The sequence below is a fragment of the Adiantum capillus-veneris genome, chromosome 28 (assembly GCF_014529385.1).
Source record: "Adiantum capillus-veneris isolate H3 chromosome 28, ASM1452938v2, whole genome shotgun sequence".
Lineage (NCBI taxonomy): Eukaryota > Viridiplantae > Streptophyta > Polypodiopsida > Polypodiales > Pteridaceae > Adiantum > Adiantum capillus-veneris.
In genome coordinates, this window is record NC_140958.1 from 136521957 (window position 1) to 136541709 (window position 19753).

The following is a 19753-nucleotide window of genomic DNA, read 5'->3' on the forward strand; positions in this document are numbered from 1 at the left end:
ATAGTTTAATGAATCACATTCAAGTCAGCTCAATTCCTAATAAAGCTGTGAATCTTCTCAAAAAAGAAAATGTAATAGGGCAAACTCCATAGTTTTTGACATTTCACTACTTGTCAGCTAGTGAAGTAGGATCTCTTGCAGGTATCAATTAGCCCTGCATGTACCAAGCTGCTTATTAAATATTCATTTATGATATAACATTCAGTGAAGCACTCGTGAAGCAGGATCTCTTGCAAGTGTCAACTAGCCCCACATAGGGCAAGCTACTTACAAACAATACTTGCAAAATGGCCTTTTGAATTATTCTAAAGGTGAATTGCTTGTAGGTTTAGCTTTTTGGAAAATTACCACAATACTCCTTAAATTTGTGGAAATTTGTAAATTACCACTCAAATATGAAAAGTTCCCAACACAATGCTGCATTAATTTTGGATAGATTGCTCATGTTTTGAATAATTAATTCTTTCGATTCTAACAGTTGAGATCTATCTTTGAGTATCATAGCCAAAAATTTCAGGCAAAGAGGCATCTGTGTGGTCAGACAACAAACTATTTCACCACTAGAGCCGACAATCCCTATGCAATCCTAGGAGAACCAACACATGCAAAAAAGAAGTCTTTGAAGATGCTTGCAACATCAACAAGCAAATTTTGGAGCATTTGATGCGCATTTTGGGATTGGTTGGCAAAGTAAGAGGGGTGTTTTTGGAATTTACCCAAATTTGAGAGTAATCGCTTATCTCGTAATCTAAAACTCTTCATACTTTTCTACCTCTTACGTTTGTCCACGTTGGACATAAACCAGAATATGTGAGCACTGCAACAATGACCCAAAAAGAAGGAAATGTGACTGCATGGAAATGACCCAGAAAAAGCAATGGTCTGGAATCTCCAACTGATTGCATGAGGCCAAGCGAGTGGACGGCGTGTGTACTCGCCAGGACAGTACGGACGATACCGTACCTTCACCTGCTTCCGACAGAAAGATCGGTCGCAGGGAGAGTGACTTGTGAGTGATTGAGAGTGCCTGTCATGCTACGGACCAACAATTGGTGTTATGGAGTCTTGGACGTTGCAAACATTGCATGTGGCCCTTCAGGCCACACGTCAGCTCCTCCATCACAAAATTCCACACACCTTCCTTCTACGCCTTTTGCAAATCATTGCTTTCTAGAAGCTTTCCGAGTCCCAACATGATCCGCTATGAAAGGATAAAACCCACAGTTAACACAGAACAGTCATTATTATTATTACTAGTAAAGCGGTGCCGCCTCTGGCAGTGGCATAGCCGAGGCCTCTTTCCCTCATTTGCCCCACCTGACCCCCCTCCCTGCCTTCCAAGATCTCTGCCCACATCAAAGGAGGAACCATGCAAGGTGGTTGGCCTTCTCTCTCTCTTCTCTCTCTCTCTCTCTCAAAACATATGCCTCTCTCTGCCATCCCGTCAATGTTCGGAAAAAATGTGACTCGGCTTAATATCGTGCCGTTTTCAAAACCTCCGACAAAATGAGTGCAACCCAAGAGATGACATCCTAGATCAATAGCTATTCAAATTTCAATGGCTTGTTCGTTTCAACATGCATAATGACATGAGTTTTTCTCACACAGTAGATGAAGATAGAGGTTTTCTACTCCTCTTTGACAAAACCTACCAACATCTGATGGTGAAGGCTTTGATTAGGTCGACCTCATGCAAGTACATGCCTTCAAAGCGCAAACATAGGTGATCACATTGCAGAGAGTACCCTTAGAATAGGGCAAATTTGGTTGTCGAGAGTCTATGGAGGCTTCAAGGTCTAGCTAGCATACCGCTAGTGGATGGTTGGTTTAGTTTAATCCCACCTAAAAAATTCTAAATTTAAAATTTAGATGAGAGAAACCTACAAAATTGAGAAAACGTTAGTGTTCAAACCTTCAAACATAGCTAAAATTTCCTCTGAATTTCTCCTATGCAAGGTTTCAAAAAAGTATACTCAACATTTCATGGTCCTTGCTCGACCCCATCTCATGAAAGAGGTGCCTTGCTAACCCATTCAATTACAAAAAAACTCATTTCAACCTGTGTTAATATTGTGCATCCTTTGTAGCTCTATAGAAGAGCACTTTTGTGCAAGCTTCAATAATGAATTAAGTGTCTATTTGCATCTGTGTTTGATTATCTTTCTCAAGTTATTTTTAGTTAATTATCATCTTTTAATCATGAACGGATCCTTTAATTATCTACCCTAAAATCCTAGAATTGGTATCAGAATGTGTTAGGTCCTAGGCTATTTAGGCATAATCTCCCTGCTATATTATCTAGTTCTTCTTCTAACTAGGAGATCGATTCAGTTTTCTTTATACTAGCATTATTACTCATTGTTTTATCTTTTTTTTTTTAAGTGTCTCTCTATCTACATGCATGCTAGGTGTAAGCATCTTCATAGTCTAGGTCAGTGTTAGAAAAAAACCGGGGTCTCATTCAGGTTCTGATAAGTGGCATGGAAAGCATGGGAGGATAAGCCAAGAGTCAAGAGATTCTCTATCTTTTTCATTAAAGTGACAAAGGGGGGGGGGGGGGGGGGGGGGGGGGGGGGGGGGGTTTGAGTTTTCAATTGGGAAATATTATCACTTTTTATAAGCTAGCTACCCACACTTCCTGTCTTTATCAAAACCTGTTGCTTGAGTCTTAACTTCTCTCCTAACGGCATAAACTTGCAGGCTCACATTCCAATTGGACCCATTGCTACATTTGGTTTTAGCTCCACCCTTGCTACCATCACAACCCCTTGCTACGACTACCTGCTCCTGTTGCGCTGCTCTCATCCACCACGAGCACTTGCGGCCTTGCCTTCCTTCATTCTCATCCATTTAACAAAAACCCCATTATTGGGCGGCCTTCAATCCTGCAAACACACACACACACACACACGCAATCACCCTTGCGGACTGAGTGTCTTGCTGAGTGCCATTGCGCAGCCCAGAGATCATTGCTTGCACCTTCTCATCTCGGCACCTGCAAAGCCTCATCCCACACTACCGCACGTCGCCACATCACCCTGTCCTGTTGCTCTTCTCGTCCCCAACACACCAGAGCTGGTTGCCTCGCCCTCGCGGTCCCTTGCACGTGCCGTTTGCCTCCTCCCTCGCTCTGTAGTCACCCCGTGTTGAAAATGCACACAACAAAAGCGACCTCAAATGGTAGTTCACATCATCATCGCCACGTCAGTTCCCACCAGCAGCTCGTCACCAAGGATAGTTAAAGCTTCTTACCATATTTTCCAAAATTTATCCATTGAAGCCCTGGTTCCCACCGAGCTCTAGCAGTGGTCGCTCCAAACCACCTATACGGGGAATTTCCCATAGCAGGCAACTGCTCGAAGGGCCAAAACAAGTAGAAGACAATTCAAAACACCCTTTTTGTGAAGAGTGGCTTCACTATAGGTGAAGAGGTACTTCACATCAACCATTGAATTGCTTGAATGGCTACCATCAGCAATACTTCAAAATCAGAGCCCAAAACCTTTCTTAAATCAACCAGATGTAAGCGCAAGAATTTGAAAGGTAAATTCATGTCGCAGCAGCAATCAATTCAATATCAAATTCGATTGAGGAATCCTCTACCTCCCATTGCTCTATCAATGTGGATACCTACACATGTGGAAGAAGTCGTCAAAAATGACCTCGTCGAACCAAATAAAGCTTATGCACATAGCTTGGTCAGTAAAGTTTTAAACTTTTGATCCCTATTTTGTAAAACACTTGTATGTGTGTCTATGCTACCCTCTATGTGTTTTGTAAGTGAAGAATTTTTGTGATCTCACCTTGTGTTCGGGGGATCTAATGTTCCATACCCTACATGTGTTCCATGAGAGGATTGTGTATACCTACACGCTAATGTGCGAGAAGAAACTTGTGTGCCTACACCCTATGTGTCAAGGGGAGGCAAGTTTACGTTTTTTCATTTGTTGTTTGAGGGGAGGCAATTGTGAAATATGTTAGTGCTATTTTGTGTATCCAAAACCCACAAAGGGGGGGATTGTCAGGATTGTGGGTTTTGCAACAATCCCCATGTGTAACCGCTCTCCATGTGTCAGACTATATTTTGTCTGTTGTGTTGCCTACCATGCGTCAACCATGTGTTAGTACATGTGTCAATATTGTGCGTCCTTTGTAGCACTATATAAGACCTCTTTTGTACAAACTTTAATAACGAATCAAGTGTCTATTTGCATATATTTTTGGTAATCCTTCTCAAGTTATTTTTAGTTAATTATCATCTTTTAATTATGAACTGATATATCCTTTAATTTTCCACCCCAAAAACCCTACCTCACCTTGCTCATTTTATTATTGGCACCAAATGTTTTCTCTAAAGTCTTCTATGTTTTGATGTCTATGGTGCAATTTTTAGAAGCCCTACCCGACTTTTTTGACATAGAAGTGTTTCAATAACACTAGTTTTGTAATTGGACACTAAAGTGTCTTGTTTTCCTACGAAGTTTTGGCAATTTATTTGTCAAGCTAGAAATAAGTTTTTTACATTGGTAATTTCTAAGTAAAATTTTCTGTAAAGTTTCAAGTTGTTTTGCCAAAAAAATCATAAAATTATTATATATTTTTGTAGAGATGAGCTTTTTTATGTTTTTAAAAGCCAAGTGCTAGTACTTAGTGTTATAAAACAATGGAATGACCTTCAAGGAATAGTTTAAATTTAATTGCAAGTTATAATCATAAATTTATACTTGAACACGTGCTGACTAAGAGCATAGTCTTGGCCTTTCAAAGGTCCTCTCATTGAATTGAGGCCATTCTAGTGCAATTTGACAACATCAAATGACTTTATATGGTAAAACCAAGAAACTACGTATTCTTTTGTCTTCCTAACTTACTTAAATCTTGTCGCTTACACCCTATCTTGAAATTGATGGTGCAAAAACTCTTGAAAATCTTGAGTCCTCCACAACAACATTGAAACCAAGGTTTTAGGTATGCCATTTGTATTTTGTATTCATACCATGCACTTTGATACATTTAGTTGATATGTGTGGAAAGTTTGAAGTTATTTGAGGTTTTGAATACTTATGTCTCAAAAATTAAAATATCAAAACTTTTGCATGTGCAGTTTTGAATATTTGAAATGATCCAAAAATTGTTTCTTACCAAATCACTTCTACTTGCCACCTTGAGTCCTCATTGGAGAGGGTAAGCAATGTATCACTTTCTAAAACTCAAAAACACATCAAAAACATATTTTTTCTATGCATACAACAATATGCTTGAAATCGCCATATCAAACACGTACAACTTCCCATTATTTTAAATACTCTCAAATAAATTTTATTGCACATGAAACTTGAAATTATTTATAGCACAATTGTAGAAAAGTTGTGTACAATTTTCTATAAGGTCGCTTCATTTTTTCTTGAGCTTATAAAGTTGATTTTGCCAAAGCATCAATCGTAGTCTTATGGGGGTCCACTTGATGAGTATATTTCTTAATCACGATATTTAAGGTTATATTTTTCAAAGACCCTCTAGCTAACATATTTAAGCATATCAAGAGGGTTTTCTTAAATACACCATCTGATGCAAGTAGCATTTAATCTAAATTTGTGAGAAAAGGACACTTAAGTGTCCTGTTTTGGTACCAAACTAGTGTTAAGCATAAAAAGTTATGGTTACCTATCAATGATCTACATGTCTTTAAAGATAAATTGTGATATCAATGCATGTATCAACACTTTTACAGATGTTGATATCAATGATTTTGTTGTGATGCTATTTTGCATAATTTTATCAATGCCGTGGTAGTAAAATAAATACTTCAGTGGCATTAATATATTTTTTATAAGTGTGAAGGATCCGTAGTATTGTTAGTGGGGACACCAAGGATAGACATCAGGTTTGTGCAAGGTTTGTGCCATGTTTAGAGTGAAACACTGCATGGCCTTATGATCTTCCCAATCCTTGATGATGCTCTATAGTGAGATTCCACACGAACTAGTGATCCTCCCAATCCTTGATGATGATCTCATAGGAGACACTTTACCTTTGTAGAGTTGCACAATGCACATGTGCCCCCATAAGAGCCTCTCCAAGGCCATCACCTAGAGGGTCCTTGAGTTTCTCTCCATGGAAGAAAACCTTGGGTGAACCTATTGATATTATTGAATTCTTCCTAGGTGACCCCACAATTGGATCACTCTCCTAGTGGCCAAGGCTCAAAGTAGAAAATCCTATGTAGCCACTAGCATTGGAGGGATCCAATAGAGCACAACCATATACCAAATCATTAGGTTTCTCCTAGCCCTACTTCTAGGAGGCCCCTCATCCAATAAAAGTATTACTCCCCCATAATAGATAACCAGAAAGATAAGGCCTAGTCGCACCTTCATACCCTTTGGTGGGAGCTCACAAGAAACTTGCGAAGATTGTGCAGACCCTAAACCAACCAGGGAAAGAAGGAAGTCCAAGTGTGGAACCAATTCCAAACAATGAGTAATCAATTAATAATGCATGTCAAAGTTACAACAATGAGGGTTCCATGAAATGAAAGGCAAGACAAAGGGACCAAGAAGGAAAAAGAAAAAAACAAGAGAGACACCCTTTACCACAAATTAAGAGATACCTACTAGCCAAGCTTTATTTTCCCTTCCATGAATTGCTTCTATAGATAACTCATAAGCTAAGCTATTGGGCTCTTCTATTTCATGAATACAATACAATCCTTACTATCTCATTGTGTTCATCTCCTTGATTGATTTGTACTCTCTCTTGAAGTTATATATAAATTTATTTTTCTCTTTTCATGGTCTTCAAGCAATTTACATTCTCATTCAACACTGAGTCCTCTTGACTTGCAATCAATTTTCTATGTATCTATTAGTGTGGGGTCAATAGCTTTTGGGTCGGTTCTCTTACAAAAGCAGGGAAGGAACTTCAAGGCAATCTATTTGGAGAGTAGGATGAAGAATGTAAGCAAGTTCCCCTACATAGAAATGGAACAGTGGGTCTTTGCCTTGGTTCTTGCTTCTCGCAGGTTCAAAACCTATATGTTGCCACAAAAGTTCTATGTGCTCACCACATCAAACCTTTTTCAAGATGTGGTACAACATTTGAAGCCTAGCACGTGCATCTTAAAGTGGACTTTGGAGATTCAAGAGTATGAGTTTGAGTTTAAAGTGGATCATTTTATTAAATCTCACCTAGCGGACATAGTGGTACACAAGGGAGGCGAGCTTCAATCTTACCCAAGGGCTGACAAGGATGATCATGAAGAGGAAATAGATATTGCAGATGTATATACAATGATGTTGGATGGTGCATACAGGAAAGTTCTTCAAAAGGAAAGTGGTGGGGTAGTCATTAAGAGCCCAAAAGGCAATGTAATCTTTTCTAGAGCTTATGATCTTGATGAAGCTGAATGCAACAATGAGGCCGAGTATCTCACACTTTTCCTTGGGTTGAAGCAGTGTGTTGAGTTTGGATTGAAGAGGGTCATTGTAAAAGGGGATGTGTTGCTAGTCATGAATCAGTTGCTTGGTTTGTGGAATGTTAAGAAAGACCATTTGAAGAAGTGGTTCTATGGCATCAAGAATCTTTTTCTTGAGTTTGAGAAAATATAGTTTAAGCATGTTTCTTGTGAGCAGAATAAATAATTTGATGAGTTGGCTAGGGACAAGTTAGATGCCGTGGTAGCTCCTTTAAAGGTTAAGGAAGCCTTGTATGCAAGAAGGGAATCGCTGCAATATGTAGAAGTATTTTTTGGTAAAGGGAATGTCCAGAGGGCATGTGAAAAGTTCGACATAAGAGAATAGTTGCAAAAGAAAGAAGCTACACATTGGTAGGTAAGGATCCTCGTGCTTTATGGCAAGGATATCATTTTGAGAAAAGTGTCGTACAAGGAAGAAATAGGCTTGATTTTAAAGCACTACCATGAAGAAACATGCCATCAAGGCAAAGATCAGGTTGTCTTTTGTATTTTGAGAGCAGGTTATTGTTGGCCCTCTATGATGAGAGATGCTTATTTTTGGTGCAAGTCATACCATGAATGTCAAGTGTTTGCAAATCAAAAGCTTTTGGCTGAGCCTCAAAAAGCTATAATGTCTTTTGATGCATTTGCAATATGCGGAGTGGATGCTATAGGTCCAATGCCAAGGATCAACAATGGCAAAAGGTATATCCTTGTGGTTGTGGACTTTCTCACAAAAAGGGTGGAGGCAAGAGCAGTAAAAGATGTAACAGTAAAAAGAGTGGCCTCTTTTTGTATGAACATGTGTGTTGCAGGTTTGGAGATCCTATGGTTATCATTTCTGATTGTGGACCGGGGTTTAGGGGAAAACTTGTTGCTACTCTCATGGAGAAATTGAAAATTTAGTATAGGCATTCTCGTCCTTACTACCCACAATGCAATGGGTTGGTTGAAAATTGCAATGGTCAAATTATGAAGATGCTATCAAAGTATGCTAGAGAGCATCCTAAAGAGTGAGACTTGGACTTGAAAAAGTGTTTGTGGCCTTATAGAACCGTGTATAGAGTGTCGACACAGTTTACGCCATATGAGCTTGTTTATGGAAAGTGTAATTGGATGCCTATAAGTTATTCTGAAAAATGCAAGGTTTTCACAATGATAATCTGCATGAAAGAATTCTTTCTCTAGAGTTTTTGCGAATGAGTAGAGAGAAATCCAATGATTATTATCTTCAACAAGCAGAGACAAGGATGGAAAAAATGAATATGAGGCTGCCAGATAAAGAGATCAAAGAGGGAGATCTGGTGATGAAGTATGACTCTCGCTTGGATTTCACTTTTCAAAAGAAGTTGAGGGACAAATGGTTGGGACCATATAGACTAAAGCATGGTTTGGACCATACAGACTCAAGCATGTATCTTCTAATGGCACATATGAGTTGGAAAAATTTTCTAGTAAATGTTTGCGCTATAGAATAAATGGTTATGAATTGAAGAAATATTTTGCAAGGGATGTGGTTCGAGATGCGAATAGTCTCTTGGATGAGCATAGATGTTCTACCTAGAGGGTGGGCAATGATGATAGACCGCTTTTGGCATATACAAAGTAGAGTGTATATGCATGGGAATATTTACAAAAAAGATGTAAATACATGCATTTGGGAGCTTTGAAAATTCATTCAAGTTCTAAAAATGATGCAACGTGTACACATTGTGAATAGTCAAGGTTGCATGCCAGCAGTCGGGCACACGTACATGCCTAGATAGGGTGTCGGCACCTTAGATATGTTTCCAGGTGGTTTATTTTGGTTCTAAGGAATGTGTTTGAGACTTATAGAATGTAAATATTGCAAGTGGGAGGTGTGGGCACCCGCGACCCGCCCGAGAAGTTTGACACATACGGTAATTGTCTATTTGCGACGCCTGATCTGCTGTGATGCGTGCACCGCTCTAGAAGTGGTCAAAAATGGAATCTGGGGATCTGGAAAATAACTTTGGGTATCAAGTATCAAGTGTGTAAAACTTGGTGAATTTTGGAGTCCATTTGGGGTTTTTCTCACAAAAAATGCCCGTCGAGGGTCAAAATAGGCCAAAAATTGGTCAAAAGGTATGAAATACTTCAAATTTCTACATATGCCACGGTTCTGTGAGTGTTCAAGCTGAAGGAAAACTTTTGAAGCCAATATCAGCACTTTCACCTCTCTCTCTGTGGGAGGAAGCAGGGTTCCTACAGGTGGTCTAGTGTAGTCCTGTCGCGTTCGCGTCCTGTTTTCGAGTGTGTGGAGAAGTGAATGAGAGATTTATCCCTTCAATTTTGCACTTGGAAGAGTCTATGGAAGTTTTGAGGTCTCCATGGATCTGTGTGTGGTAGGAAGCAGGGTTCCTATATGTGGTCTAGTGTAGTCCTGTCGTGATCGCGTCCTGTTTTCAAGTGTTTCGAGGAGTAAATGAGAGATTTCTCTCTTCAATTTTTCACTTGGGAGAGTATATGGAAGTTGTGAGGTTTCCATGGATGTGTGTGTGTGAGGTATTGAGGGAAGAAGGTGCATCTTTTTGCAAGAGTATGTGACTCTCTATCGGTGCCATTAGGGTTGGCGCTACTCCAAAGAGTCCACCAAAGTGGAGTTAGGTGAAGGCTTTGCAATGGTTTGAGAGAGACCTTCTGTGGATGGATCTTTTGAGTTTTTGATGGCTTTTCTTGTATAATTTGGTCACCATCAAGTGTGATTTCAAGTGTTGATCAACTCGATTCACCTAGTACTGTCTATGGGCAGGCAAGGGCTCATACGTAGGCCGAGATGTTTGGAGTTTGAATTTAGCTTGTCGGTAGTATTTTTATTGAGCTCTTGAGTGGTGGTGTGTGTGGATTGAAATTTAGAAAATTCCTTGTGTGGTGTTGAGTTGTTTGGGTGTGTAATTGTGTGCACGACGTCTTTTGTTCCATCCTCTCTCTCTATGTGACATGAGTCTATTTTCTCATGTTGAAGCAGTAGATAGTACATTTCTGAAGGAACGACCTAGCTGTGGGTGCAGTATCATGGAGGACACATGAATCTATCTTATAGCCTACTAGCTAAGGCCATATGTGTGAGGCTCTTGCAAACGCCTGCTTCTACGACCATGCACGTCTCCATAAGGTGAAGTTTTACAACGTTTCCATGTGTTTTATTGAATTGATGGGCTTTGGGAATGAGTGCATGCTCTCCAAATCATTTTCCCTCCAATATTCATTGTCCCCCCCCACACACTCGCACAGATCTCACTTGAGTCTCTCTATGGCGCTCTTGCAACACAGAAAGAGAGAGAGAGAGAGAGAGAGAGAGAGAGAGAGAGAGAGAGAGAGAGAGAGAGAGAGAGAGAGAGAGAGAGAGAGAGAGAGAGAGAGGGAGAGTGTCACTGGCTTGGAGGAGGGAGGGGGGAGAGAGAGAAAGAGCTGATTGAATTGAGTCTCTCTCTACGTGTTGTGCACCAAGTCGAATATATCTTTAAGGTCTCTTGGGATACTTTACTGCTACGTTAAAATTCTCTTTTTATTCTTTCTCTACTCTCTCTCTCTCTCTCTCTCTCTCACACACACACACACACACACACACACACACATCCTTTTGGACTTGATGAATATCACATCATCCGTTCCAAGAGAGAGAGAGAGAGAGAGAGAGAGAGAGAGAGAGAGAGAGAGAGAGAGAGAGAGAGAGAGAGAGAGAGAGAGAGAGAGAGAGAGAACATTGTAGTTTTCAAGACAAATCATTTTGGCAACTAGACAAATCACTCACTATTGTAGTTTGGAAAAAATCATTTTGGCATTTTCTACTGCAGGTAATGGTCAGTTGAAGCTTCACTCTCCGCAATTCATGCAGCAAAGTGAGTGGAAGACCCTCATTTTTGAGGGGGGTGCTTTGGCGAGCCTCACATCAAAGGATTTGTTCTATTGTCAGTGGTTGTGCACTAACATGGATGAACGCTCTTCCACCATCAAACATGTATTTTATGAAGTAAATTTTAAACTTTGGAGGTGGGATTACACGTCTAGGCCACCAAGATGTAGTGCAACGAGAGAGAGAGAGAGAGAGAGAGAGAGAGAGAGAGAGAGAGAGAGAGAGAGAGAGAGAGAGAGAGAGAGAGATTAGAACCAAGGCTCAATTTTTTTTTTCAAAAAACTTGGTTTAAGTCTCAAATACACAGGATTGCTTAACTCTTTTAAGGTAGAATTGTGTGGAATTACACTAAACTTAGGTAATTTTTTAGCACTACTCAAAACAAATTTTTATTATTTTTTATTTTTTTTTGGGGGGGGGGGGCTTTTCTTGAATTGCTTTTATGAAATTTGTAACGAGCAAGAGGCTTGAGGGTACAAGGGGGGCCATGCCACCGCCGAAGGCAGCGATGTTTTGGTAGTGGTAAACAATAATAATAATCTATACTATAATAAAAGGGGGAAGGATTCCAAAACGCCCCTGACACGTGGCGGAATGTCCTTGATTCGATTAGTGCGTTCTGTAGAAGCCCGACGAGAGAGAGAGAGAGAGAGAGAGAGAGAGAGAGAGAGAGAGAGAGAGAGAGAGAGAGAGAGAGAGAGAGAGAGAGAGAGAGAGAGAGAGAGAGAGAGAGAGAGACTCCTAGCTTACCACCTTTGCATAGTCCTATAGGCTACGATGTTAAAACTCTCTTCTTCTTCTCCTCAATATGCTCGCCAAGCACCTTATACTCACCAAGTCGCCATCTTCATCACTGCGGGCCTGCGAGCCACCTCCCAGTGCCCACCTCTTGATGGCCTCCCGTCCCTCCTTTGCCTATGCGTACCTCCTGCTGGTGGTGCTCTGGGGCCGGACTGAAATCACCATTCATAGTGCCCACTGACACCACCCAACTTCTCAAGCATCCCAAACCCCCAAAAACATGTCCACATGGCGCAGCCTTGGACTCAATATTGTGCACGAACTGAGCTTTTCCTTAGAGGATCACACTGCCATGCTCTCTTGCATCCAACCACCGTCAGACGCAGGGAGTCGGCTCACACGCCTCCAAGGTGATGCCGCAACACTTGATTCCTTGGCCATTGCCAAAGGAACCACCTAGTGTATAATCCAACACGAGCGTTATCGTCAAGGCATTAATGAACAATTGGTAGTTCCGGGCGTCAAGCAGGTGTTTGGGAAAAAGCATTTTACCAAGGGAAAATTACCAAAACGCCCTTCTAACTAGAGAGAGCGTCCTGCAGGCCATCCGGTTTTTGGGTGCGAGAGAGAGAAAGGCAGCTTAATATTGTGTCATTTTCAATTTCAAAAATGTCGTTTGAAGTCAAGGGGAAAAGGCGAAATTCCACTCCAACACTAGAGAGAGCTAAAGACAGTAGAAAGGCGAAACTGCTTGTGCAAAGCTACACGATGCCTGATGCAGTTGCGGCCTGCTATTTTGCTATGGGCATTGGGGTAAAGTCTGAACCTGAGCAACATGTTTGTACCCCCTGCTCTTAATCATTAGTGATGATAATGATAATAAATAGCCCTCATTCTCTCAGAGAATCCAATATATACACCATCTGAGAGCTCTTTAAACCATCACGATGGCGTAGGCTCTAGAAGCGTCCACCCAAGGATAATCACGCCTCATTAACTTTCCACTCCCAAATAGATGATATGACCTCCGAGGTCACCTCACCTACTCTAGGCCAGGACAATAGGGCACCAAACATCTTGGCCTTGATAGCATTACCACACCATTCCCTCGTTAACAATGACCCCCCCCCCCCCTTTCTGTATGCAGTTGGCTTCATGTAGCCCTCCCCTTCCTTTGAACCAACAAGGTTATTTGCTGGGGGTGTTAAAGGCTCAACTGCTCCAACCACCCCTCAACGTACCAGAGACGATCAACATTCTTGAGGCAGAAGCCCTGCTCCAACTAGCCATCAACAGACTACAGGAGGTAAGCATGTCATCATCTTACGTGCTGTTCAAATCCGTATAACACAAAATGATCTGGAGAATAGGGCTTTGATAGGGCTTCTGGCTGGTCCGCGACCTCCAGCTGATATACTACAAGGTTCAATCAAAAACTAGTGGGGAACCCTAGGGGTAGAGGTTGAGACCATTCAGGCTCTTTCTAAGAACCAATTGTCTTTGTCTTTCGCACTGTAGAAATGGCGTTTTGAATTTTAAGTTCAAGGAAATGGATTTTGATAACTACACCTATGTGCCTGTTTAAGTGGAACAAGTACTACAATGCTGAGAGGGATGCTCTGACACACTTTCTTGTATCGGTAGAGTTCGCGAATCTACCTCTTCATTTCCATAACCATCTGAGAATTATTGGGTCCCAACTAGGCAAGGTGTCAAGAGGAAGACCTAGGGGAGATTACATCTTCGCATGGCACCCTCATGCCATGATGGAAATGGATATCTCTATAGACCTGCCCCAAGCCATGATCATCACCCTAGATGATGGGGAAACTTTTGAGCAACCCCTTGTCTACAAATATATCCCTAATGCCTGTTTCCTTTGTGGGGCTAAAGAGCATTTCGTTAGAGACTGGCCTATCAAAAACCCTAAGACTGAACCAGAGTGAGAACAAAAGGTCCCCCAGACTCCTAAACTCAAGGCCCCTCCCACTAGCTATGCTCCCCATCTCTCTATGCAGGATACGACTACACACAAAAGAAACAGATGGATAAGAACAAGGCTAGTACTCTCAACCACTTTGCTCTGTTAGCCTCACTGCCTGAATGGGAGGACTCCGAGGTGGAAGAATCGAGTCAGAGGAGGAAGACGTCACTATGTCCCGTCTAGAGACGCAGATCAAGAAGACGACCAAGAAAAGCTCATCGACCTCAACAAGGCTTCGTCATTAGCTGAAGGCAATAAGGAAAATGTCGCTCCGGTGAAGACAAAAAGCACGGACGCTGGCACCAGCCCTATGGAGGTTCACAAGGACAATAAACGTTCCCATGACTCTAGGGCGCAGACCTATCTAGGGACTCATATTAAGAAAGGCAAAGACCGATGTAGTAATAGATGAAGATACTTTCTTGGAACATAAAGGGGCTGTTGGACCCCATCAAAGCTAGTAAAATCCAAGCCTGGGTTCTCAACTACCTAGTTGACGTCATTTCTCTGCAAGAAATCGAGACTAACAGAGCTGAACTCTCTCAAAGACTCTTAGCAGTGTCCAAGGACCACTAGTAGCACATTTCTGGTCATGCTCGAGGAGTTGGAGAAACAGCTCTTGGAACACCCAATCACTGGAACACCTCTAGGAGAGGGGATGGAGAATATTGGGTGGCTGTCAAGGTTGATGCCCCCATTAGCTGCACTCTGGTCTTGGTATATGCTAGAGGCTTTGTAAAAAAAAGAACGACCTTTGGCATGAACTTCTATCCCTCACATGACCGATCATCCTCTTTGGAGACGACTTCAACATCTTGGAAAGCAAAGAAGGCCGATATCTTCAAAAGGGCAACACTATCTCAGGGGCTGGGCATAAGAAATGGGAGGGCCTCAAAAGGCATCTAGACCTGGTGGACATAGGTATCACATGTGAGTTCTCCTGGCAGAATTACTCCAAAGGGGACAATGCAAGGAAAGGTAGGCTGGATAGTATTATATGAGTATGGGAGTAGCCAAAGTTTACAATAGAGTCAAGGAAAAGCCCGGGCTCACCTCTTGTGCCTCTGACAACTACTCTTTAGTCATAACCCTAGATGACAAGCATTCCAAAATAAAAAATCATTGGTTTCACACAGATTCCTCCCTCTTTCAGCTAGAAGAAGTTCAAGACAATACCATGGCCATATGGGTTCAAGCTTTCTCAAAGGGAGACTCGCCTGCTAAGTCTTTTTCCAAGGCTGTCGCCAACACTCAAAAAATACTAATCTCATTCCAAAAGAGGGTCACTGAAATAAGACAACGTAGGAAAGACTAGGTACATTAGGAGATTTCGGAGGTTTTGGAGGGCCTTCTAAGAAAATTCTATTTCTCTCTCCAGAAAATCTTCTTAAAATATACTTGCACTTGTTGTGTACGTCTAAAAGGGAAACTGAACACTCTGAAAAGTGAACCCAGCTTTTTAAAAATCGTTGAAAACGGTCACTTTTTCATTCAATGCATGTGTCGTTTTCATGAAGTACACAATGCTCATTTAATATAGCTTTCGTTATCATTAAAATTAAAAAAAATCATGTTAAAATTTAAAGTTTTTGATACTGTCAGTGCGTCCAAAATGACCAAAAACTTTAAATTTTCTATCTACTTGCTCAATATGACAGCCACAGAGGGAGAAATTGTCAAAATACCCCTATAAAGGAGATTTTGCCTCACTGTGCGCGGGGGCCATCTGAAAATTTCCAAATGGCCCTCTGCACGCGATGCGGCAAAACATAAAAAAGTTGGATCACAATGCTCAAAGGGTCATCTGTAATTCTGTAGATGGTCCCTCGCGCGCCATGATTCAAATCCCCTTTTTAGGGTTTTTTTGGCAATTTCTCCCTATCTGTGTGTCAGACTGAGGCAAGTAGATAGGCGTTTTTTAGATTTTTGGACGTTCTGGATGCATTGGTAGTGTCAAAAGCTTCAAATTTCAACACCAATTGATAGTTTTGTGATTTTTTAAAATTTCAATGATGACGAAAGCCATATTAAATGAGTGCCGCCTACCTCATGAAAAAGACATTCGCATTGAATGAAAAGGCACGCGTTTTCAAAGACCACTGACAGCTTTTTTATAATCTTCTCAATGTCAATCTTTTTTTCTACGTAACGTAAGCTCTTCTTTCATTGGAGGAGTGCGTTTTCCTCTCTCTTCTAAAAGGCCCTCCAAAAATGTCTGAAATCTCCTAATGTACAGTCACCATTAACTCTGGTATTATTAAGCTTCTTCATAAAAGAGGCCCCAAGGAACAACTGGCCAATTGGAGGCCCCTCACCATGTTAACGTCCGCGTATAAAGTTTTTGCGAAAGCCACTGCTTGCAGAATTACACCGGCTTTGACATAATGGCTGTGTGCTGCCTAGAAAGGGTTTATCAAAGAAAGAAGGATCATGGAAGCAGTTATCCCCATGTGGGAGGGGATTGAGCACGCTAAAGCTTCTAGATAGGATTTCATATTCATCAAAGTCGACTTTGACAAAGCCTATGACAGACTAGAATGGTCCTGTTTATCATCCAGAGTCTGGTTATTATGGAGTTTGGCCCTATGTTGGTAAGGTTTGTCCTCACCCTCCTTGGGAATGCATTTGCTAGAGTCGCCCTCAACAACTCACTTTTTCATCCCTTCCCTCTACATCGCTCAGTAAGACAAGGGTGCCCCCTTCTCCCTCTCCTTTTTGCTATTTTTGCAGATGCCCTTAACTGGTTACTTAAAGCCAAAATGGCCAATGGCATTCTCAAAGGTGTTTTACTACCCACTCGCCAGCAATAGTGTCTCTCACAATTCACTGATGACACCAATGGTATTCTCGAGAACGATGACCATTCCCTAGCTTCATTTTGGGAATGCTTGGAGATATTCTGCGAGGCCTCAAGTTCCCATATAAATCATAGGAAGACGTGTATTCGATTATATCTCTCACCTCTCCCAAAATGGATTGTCGACCATGGGTGCAAGATATTCAGACTGCTAGGCATCCCGTTTGGATTTTGAGTTACCCTTGGATAGAGATGGCATTGGGTCCTTGAGAGATTCTCAACCAAGCTAAATAGATGGTTGGGGTTTCAATCAAACATAGACAAGTCATTCTTTAGTTATTAAGAACTTTCTGTGTAGTTATATGGTCTTGTTCCTTTCTTGTTGGCATCCCCTTGACTCCCACTTGAAGAGCATAATCAAAGTCTGCCAAAACTTTCTATGGTCAGGAGATCCCCTAAAGAAAGTAACGGCCAAGGTTGAGTGGAACATATGTTGCCTCCCAAAGAAGGAACAGGGTCTAGGCCTTACGAACATCGCGGCCTAGGCTGACAAACTTGCTTTCAAAATAGTCATCATAACTCTTGAGAAAAGGGAAGAAGAGTGGGCGGTGCTTCTGTTCAGAAACCTCCATCACTTTAATATCAGTAAACCGAACGACTGGGATAGCCTCCCTTGGTCACCATCTTCTTCGGGGAAAATGAAGTTAGTGCTAGTGGATCGGATCTCCTCAAGTCACTGTGGAACGCATGCAACCGGTACAGAAGCTACATCAGAATCAACTAGGACTCCAAGCACAATTTCCCAATCAGAGGACATGATTTGCTATGGAGGTCTCTTCCCCCTCTGCCCCCTCTCAACCCACAGCAACTCAGAACTGTAAGGAGATTTCACCACAAAGGCCTTGTTAAACGGCAAGAACTCTTGAATTAGACTGAATACAGGTGGCTCAATGATACATAGCTTATCCACAAGGCTCGCCTCCAACCGTGGGAACTAAATCTAGTCAAAACAAGAAGGTATGGATTCCGTAAAACATCTGAACAGATGTTGGCCCTCAGTTCCACATCCTCAACTAAGTCCATCTACTAGAAGCAGGGGAGTATGTTCTCCCACCCACCTTCCCTGCCCCCTATTTTTCCTACTCGTGTGCATGTTCTTCTTAATGCTCTCTAGAATGTTTCTCTAGACAGGAAGCAATGGCACTTCAAGTTCAAAACTGTGTGGAATAGAGGAATACCTGCTAAACATTCAGTTCTGCTTTGGCTAATACTGCATAAAGCTGTGTGGATAGGCAGTCGCATTCAGAAAACAGGGTTAGGGATGGGCGTGTGTGTCAACTGCCAAAGGGAAGTGGAAGATATTCCCCACCTATTTATGAATTGTGTTAAAATTCAAAAAATACTTGGTCCCGCTCTATTCTGCACTGGGTTTTTGCTCAAATTGGAAGCAGATGCTACTAGTGGGAGACTCGGTCTCCATCTTCTTAGTTATATGGAACAGAATTAGGGGTGAATTTTTATAGGTCATTTGGAAGGAGAGGAATAATAGGTTATTTGATGACTCTTACCAGACTAAATGTTTGAGAACTGTGTTTGCTAATGTCAACTTGCAGATTAACCAACTGAAGCCGGACTAGTGCAGCCTCTACCAAGTTACATTACAAGGTGCTAACCGGCTGCATGGGATTCTACAACAACTCAAATATAAACAAACAACAAGAGGTGCTGCTTGACGGGTCTTATACTCACCTCCAAAGGATGATTGACAAATGCAGGAATGAAGGTGAAAATCTCCAAGGTAGTACAACAATGGGATCAGGTTGCTACAACATATACAAAAAGTTCTGAATTAGCTCCCCAAACACTGAACAATATGTATATGTAGTTATCCTGCTAACTAGGCGGTCTATATTTCAAGGTAGCATGGCAACCAAGGTTGATGTATATGGACAATGCATTTTTTTGTATATCGAGTCTATCTTGTAATTTTGCCTACCATGTAATTTTTCCCTTCTAATTTAATTCAAAAGCGCCCCCCATATGGTAAAAATAAATAAAAATACACCTTTTTTCAAAAAACCTCATAAAGTGTGACCTCAATTTTTAAAAATCCCTCAATTATTGGAGAATTCTGATGAAAATTGAAGTCGTAATTTCAAATTAAAGGAATATTATAATTTTTCTCTTTTCTTAGGGGAAATTATGAATCTACCTATCTATCACGACACACGAGACAACACGCACAACTTAGTGTTCGGGAAAAATGTGTCTCAACTTAATATCATGCCATTTTTAGTTTCAAAAATACCGATTGAGGGAAAGGGGAAAGGGAGAAATTCCACCCCAAAATAGATAAAAATAGTGTGGAAATCGGAAAAATAAACCTAGTTTTCTAAAATTTCCTCTTGGAAAATCTAAGGAAAGGAATTTTGTATGCTTGGAAAAATGATTTTTCCCACACACTCGCGCAACTAGAGAGAGAGAGAGAGAGAGAGAGAGAGAGAGAGAGAGAGAGAGAGAGAGAGAGAGAGAGAGAGAGAGAGAGAGAGAGAGAGAGAGAGAGAGAGAGAGAGAGAGACGTCCGGCAAGTGTTTCTGCTCGAGATTAGAGGAGGTCGATCACAACACCATCTTGGCAAGTGCGAGGCAGGTGCGAGTTAATGAGGCCCTTGGTTAAGAAGTAAATAAAGGCGCCATTCCCCAAGGGGAGATATTACGGGAGGAGCAGGAGGTGACCTTGGACCGGGAATGTAGCCTCGCATGTTCCTTGGCGTTCTTTATGGACTATGGAGAGAGAGAGATATGTGGCAGCAACATGACCTTCCCTTGCGCCTTTGTCGACCCAAGTCGTGGTCATCGCCCATGCCTTGATAACTTCCACCCAGGATCTCGGTCTCAAGCT

At 41.5% G+C, this 19753-nt stretch overlaps 1 protein-coding gene across 1 annotated transcript; it reads left to right on the forward strand.

The window, feature by feature from the left end:
- The first annotated feature begins 1193 nt into the window (after positions 1–1193).
- LOC147421363 (uncharacterized) lies at positions 1194–4183 on the forward strand. Its single transcript, XM_086504413.1, has 3 exons — positions 1194–1376; positions 2701–2789; positions 2959–4183. The coding sequence occupies exons 1-3, from the start codon at positions 1194–1196 to the stop codon at positions 3134–3136; spliced, it is 450 nt and encodes a 149-aa protein (XP_086360539.1). The 3' UTR covers positions 3137–4183.
- Positions 4184–19753: the final 15570 nt, after the last annotated feature.

Bases quoted from the DNA above. Each gene is read 5' to 3' on its own strand.
- LOC147421363 (XM_086504413.1), top strand. From the start codon at position 1,194: ATGATCCGCTATGAAAGGATAAAACCCACAGTTAACACAGAACAGTCA. The intron at 1,377-2,700 runs GTGGTTGGCCTT...ATAAACTTGCAG, and splicing joins CAAAGGAGGAACCATGCAAG to GCTCACATTCCAATTGGACC. The intron at 2,790-2,958 runs GTTGCGCTGCTC...GCCATTGCGCAG, and splicing joins TGCTACGACTACCTGCTCCT to CCCAGAGATCATTGCTTGCA.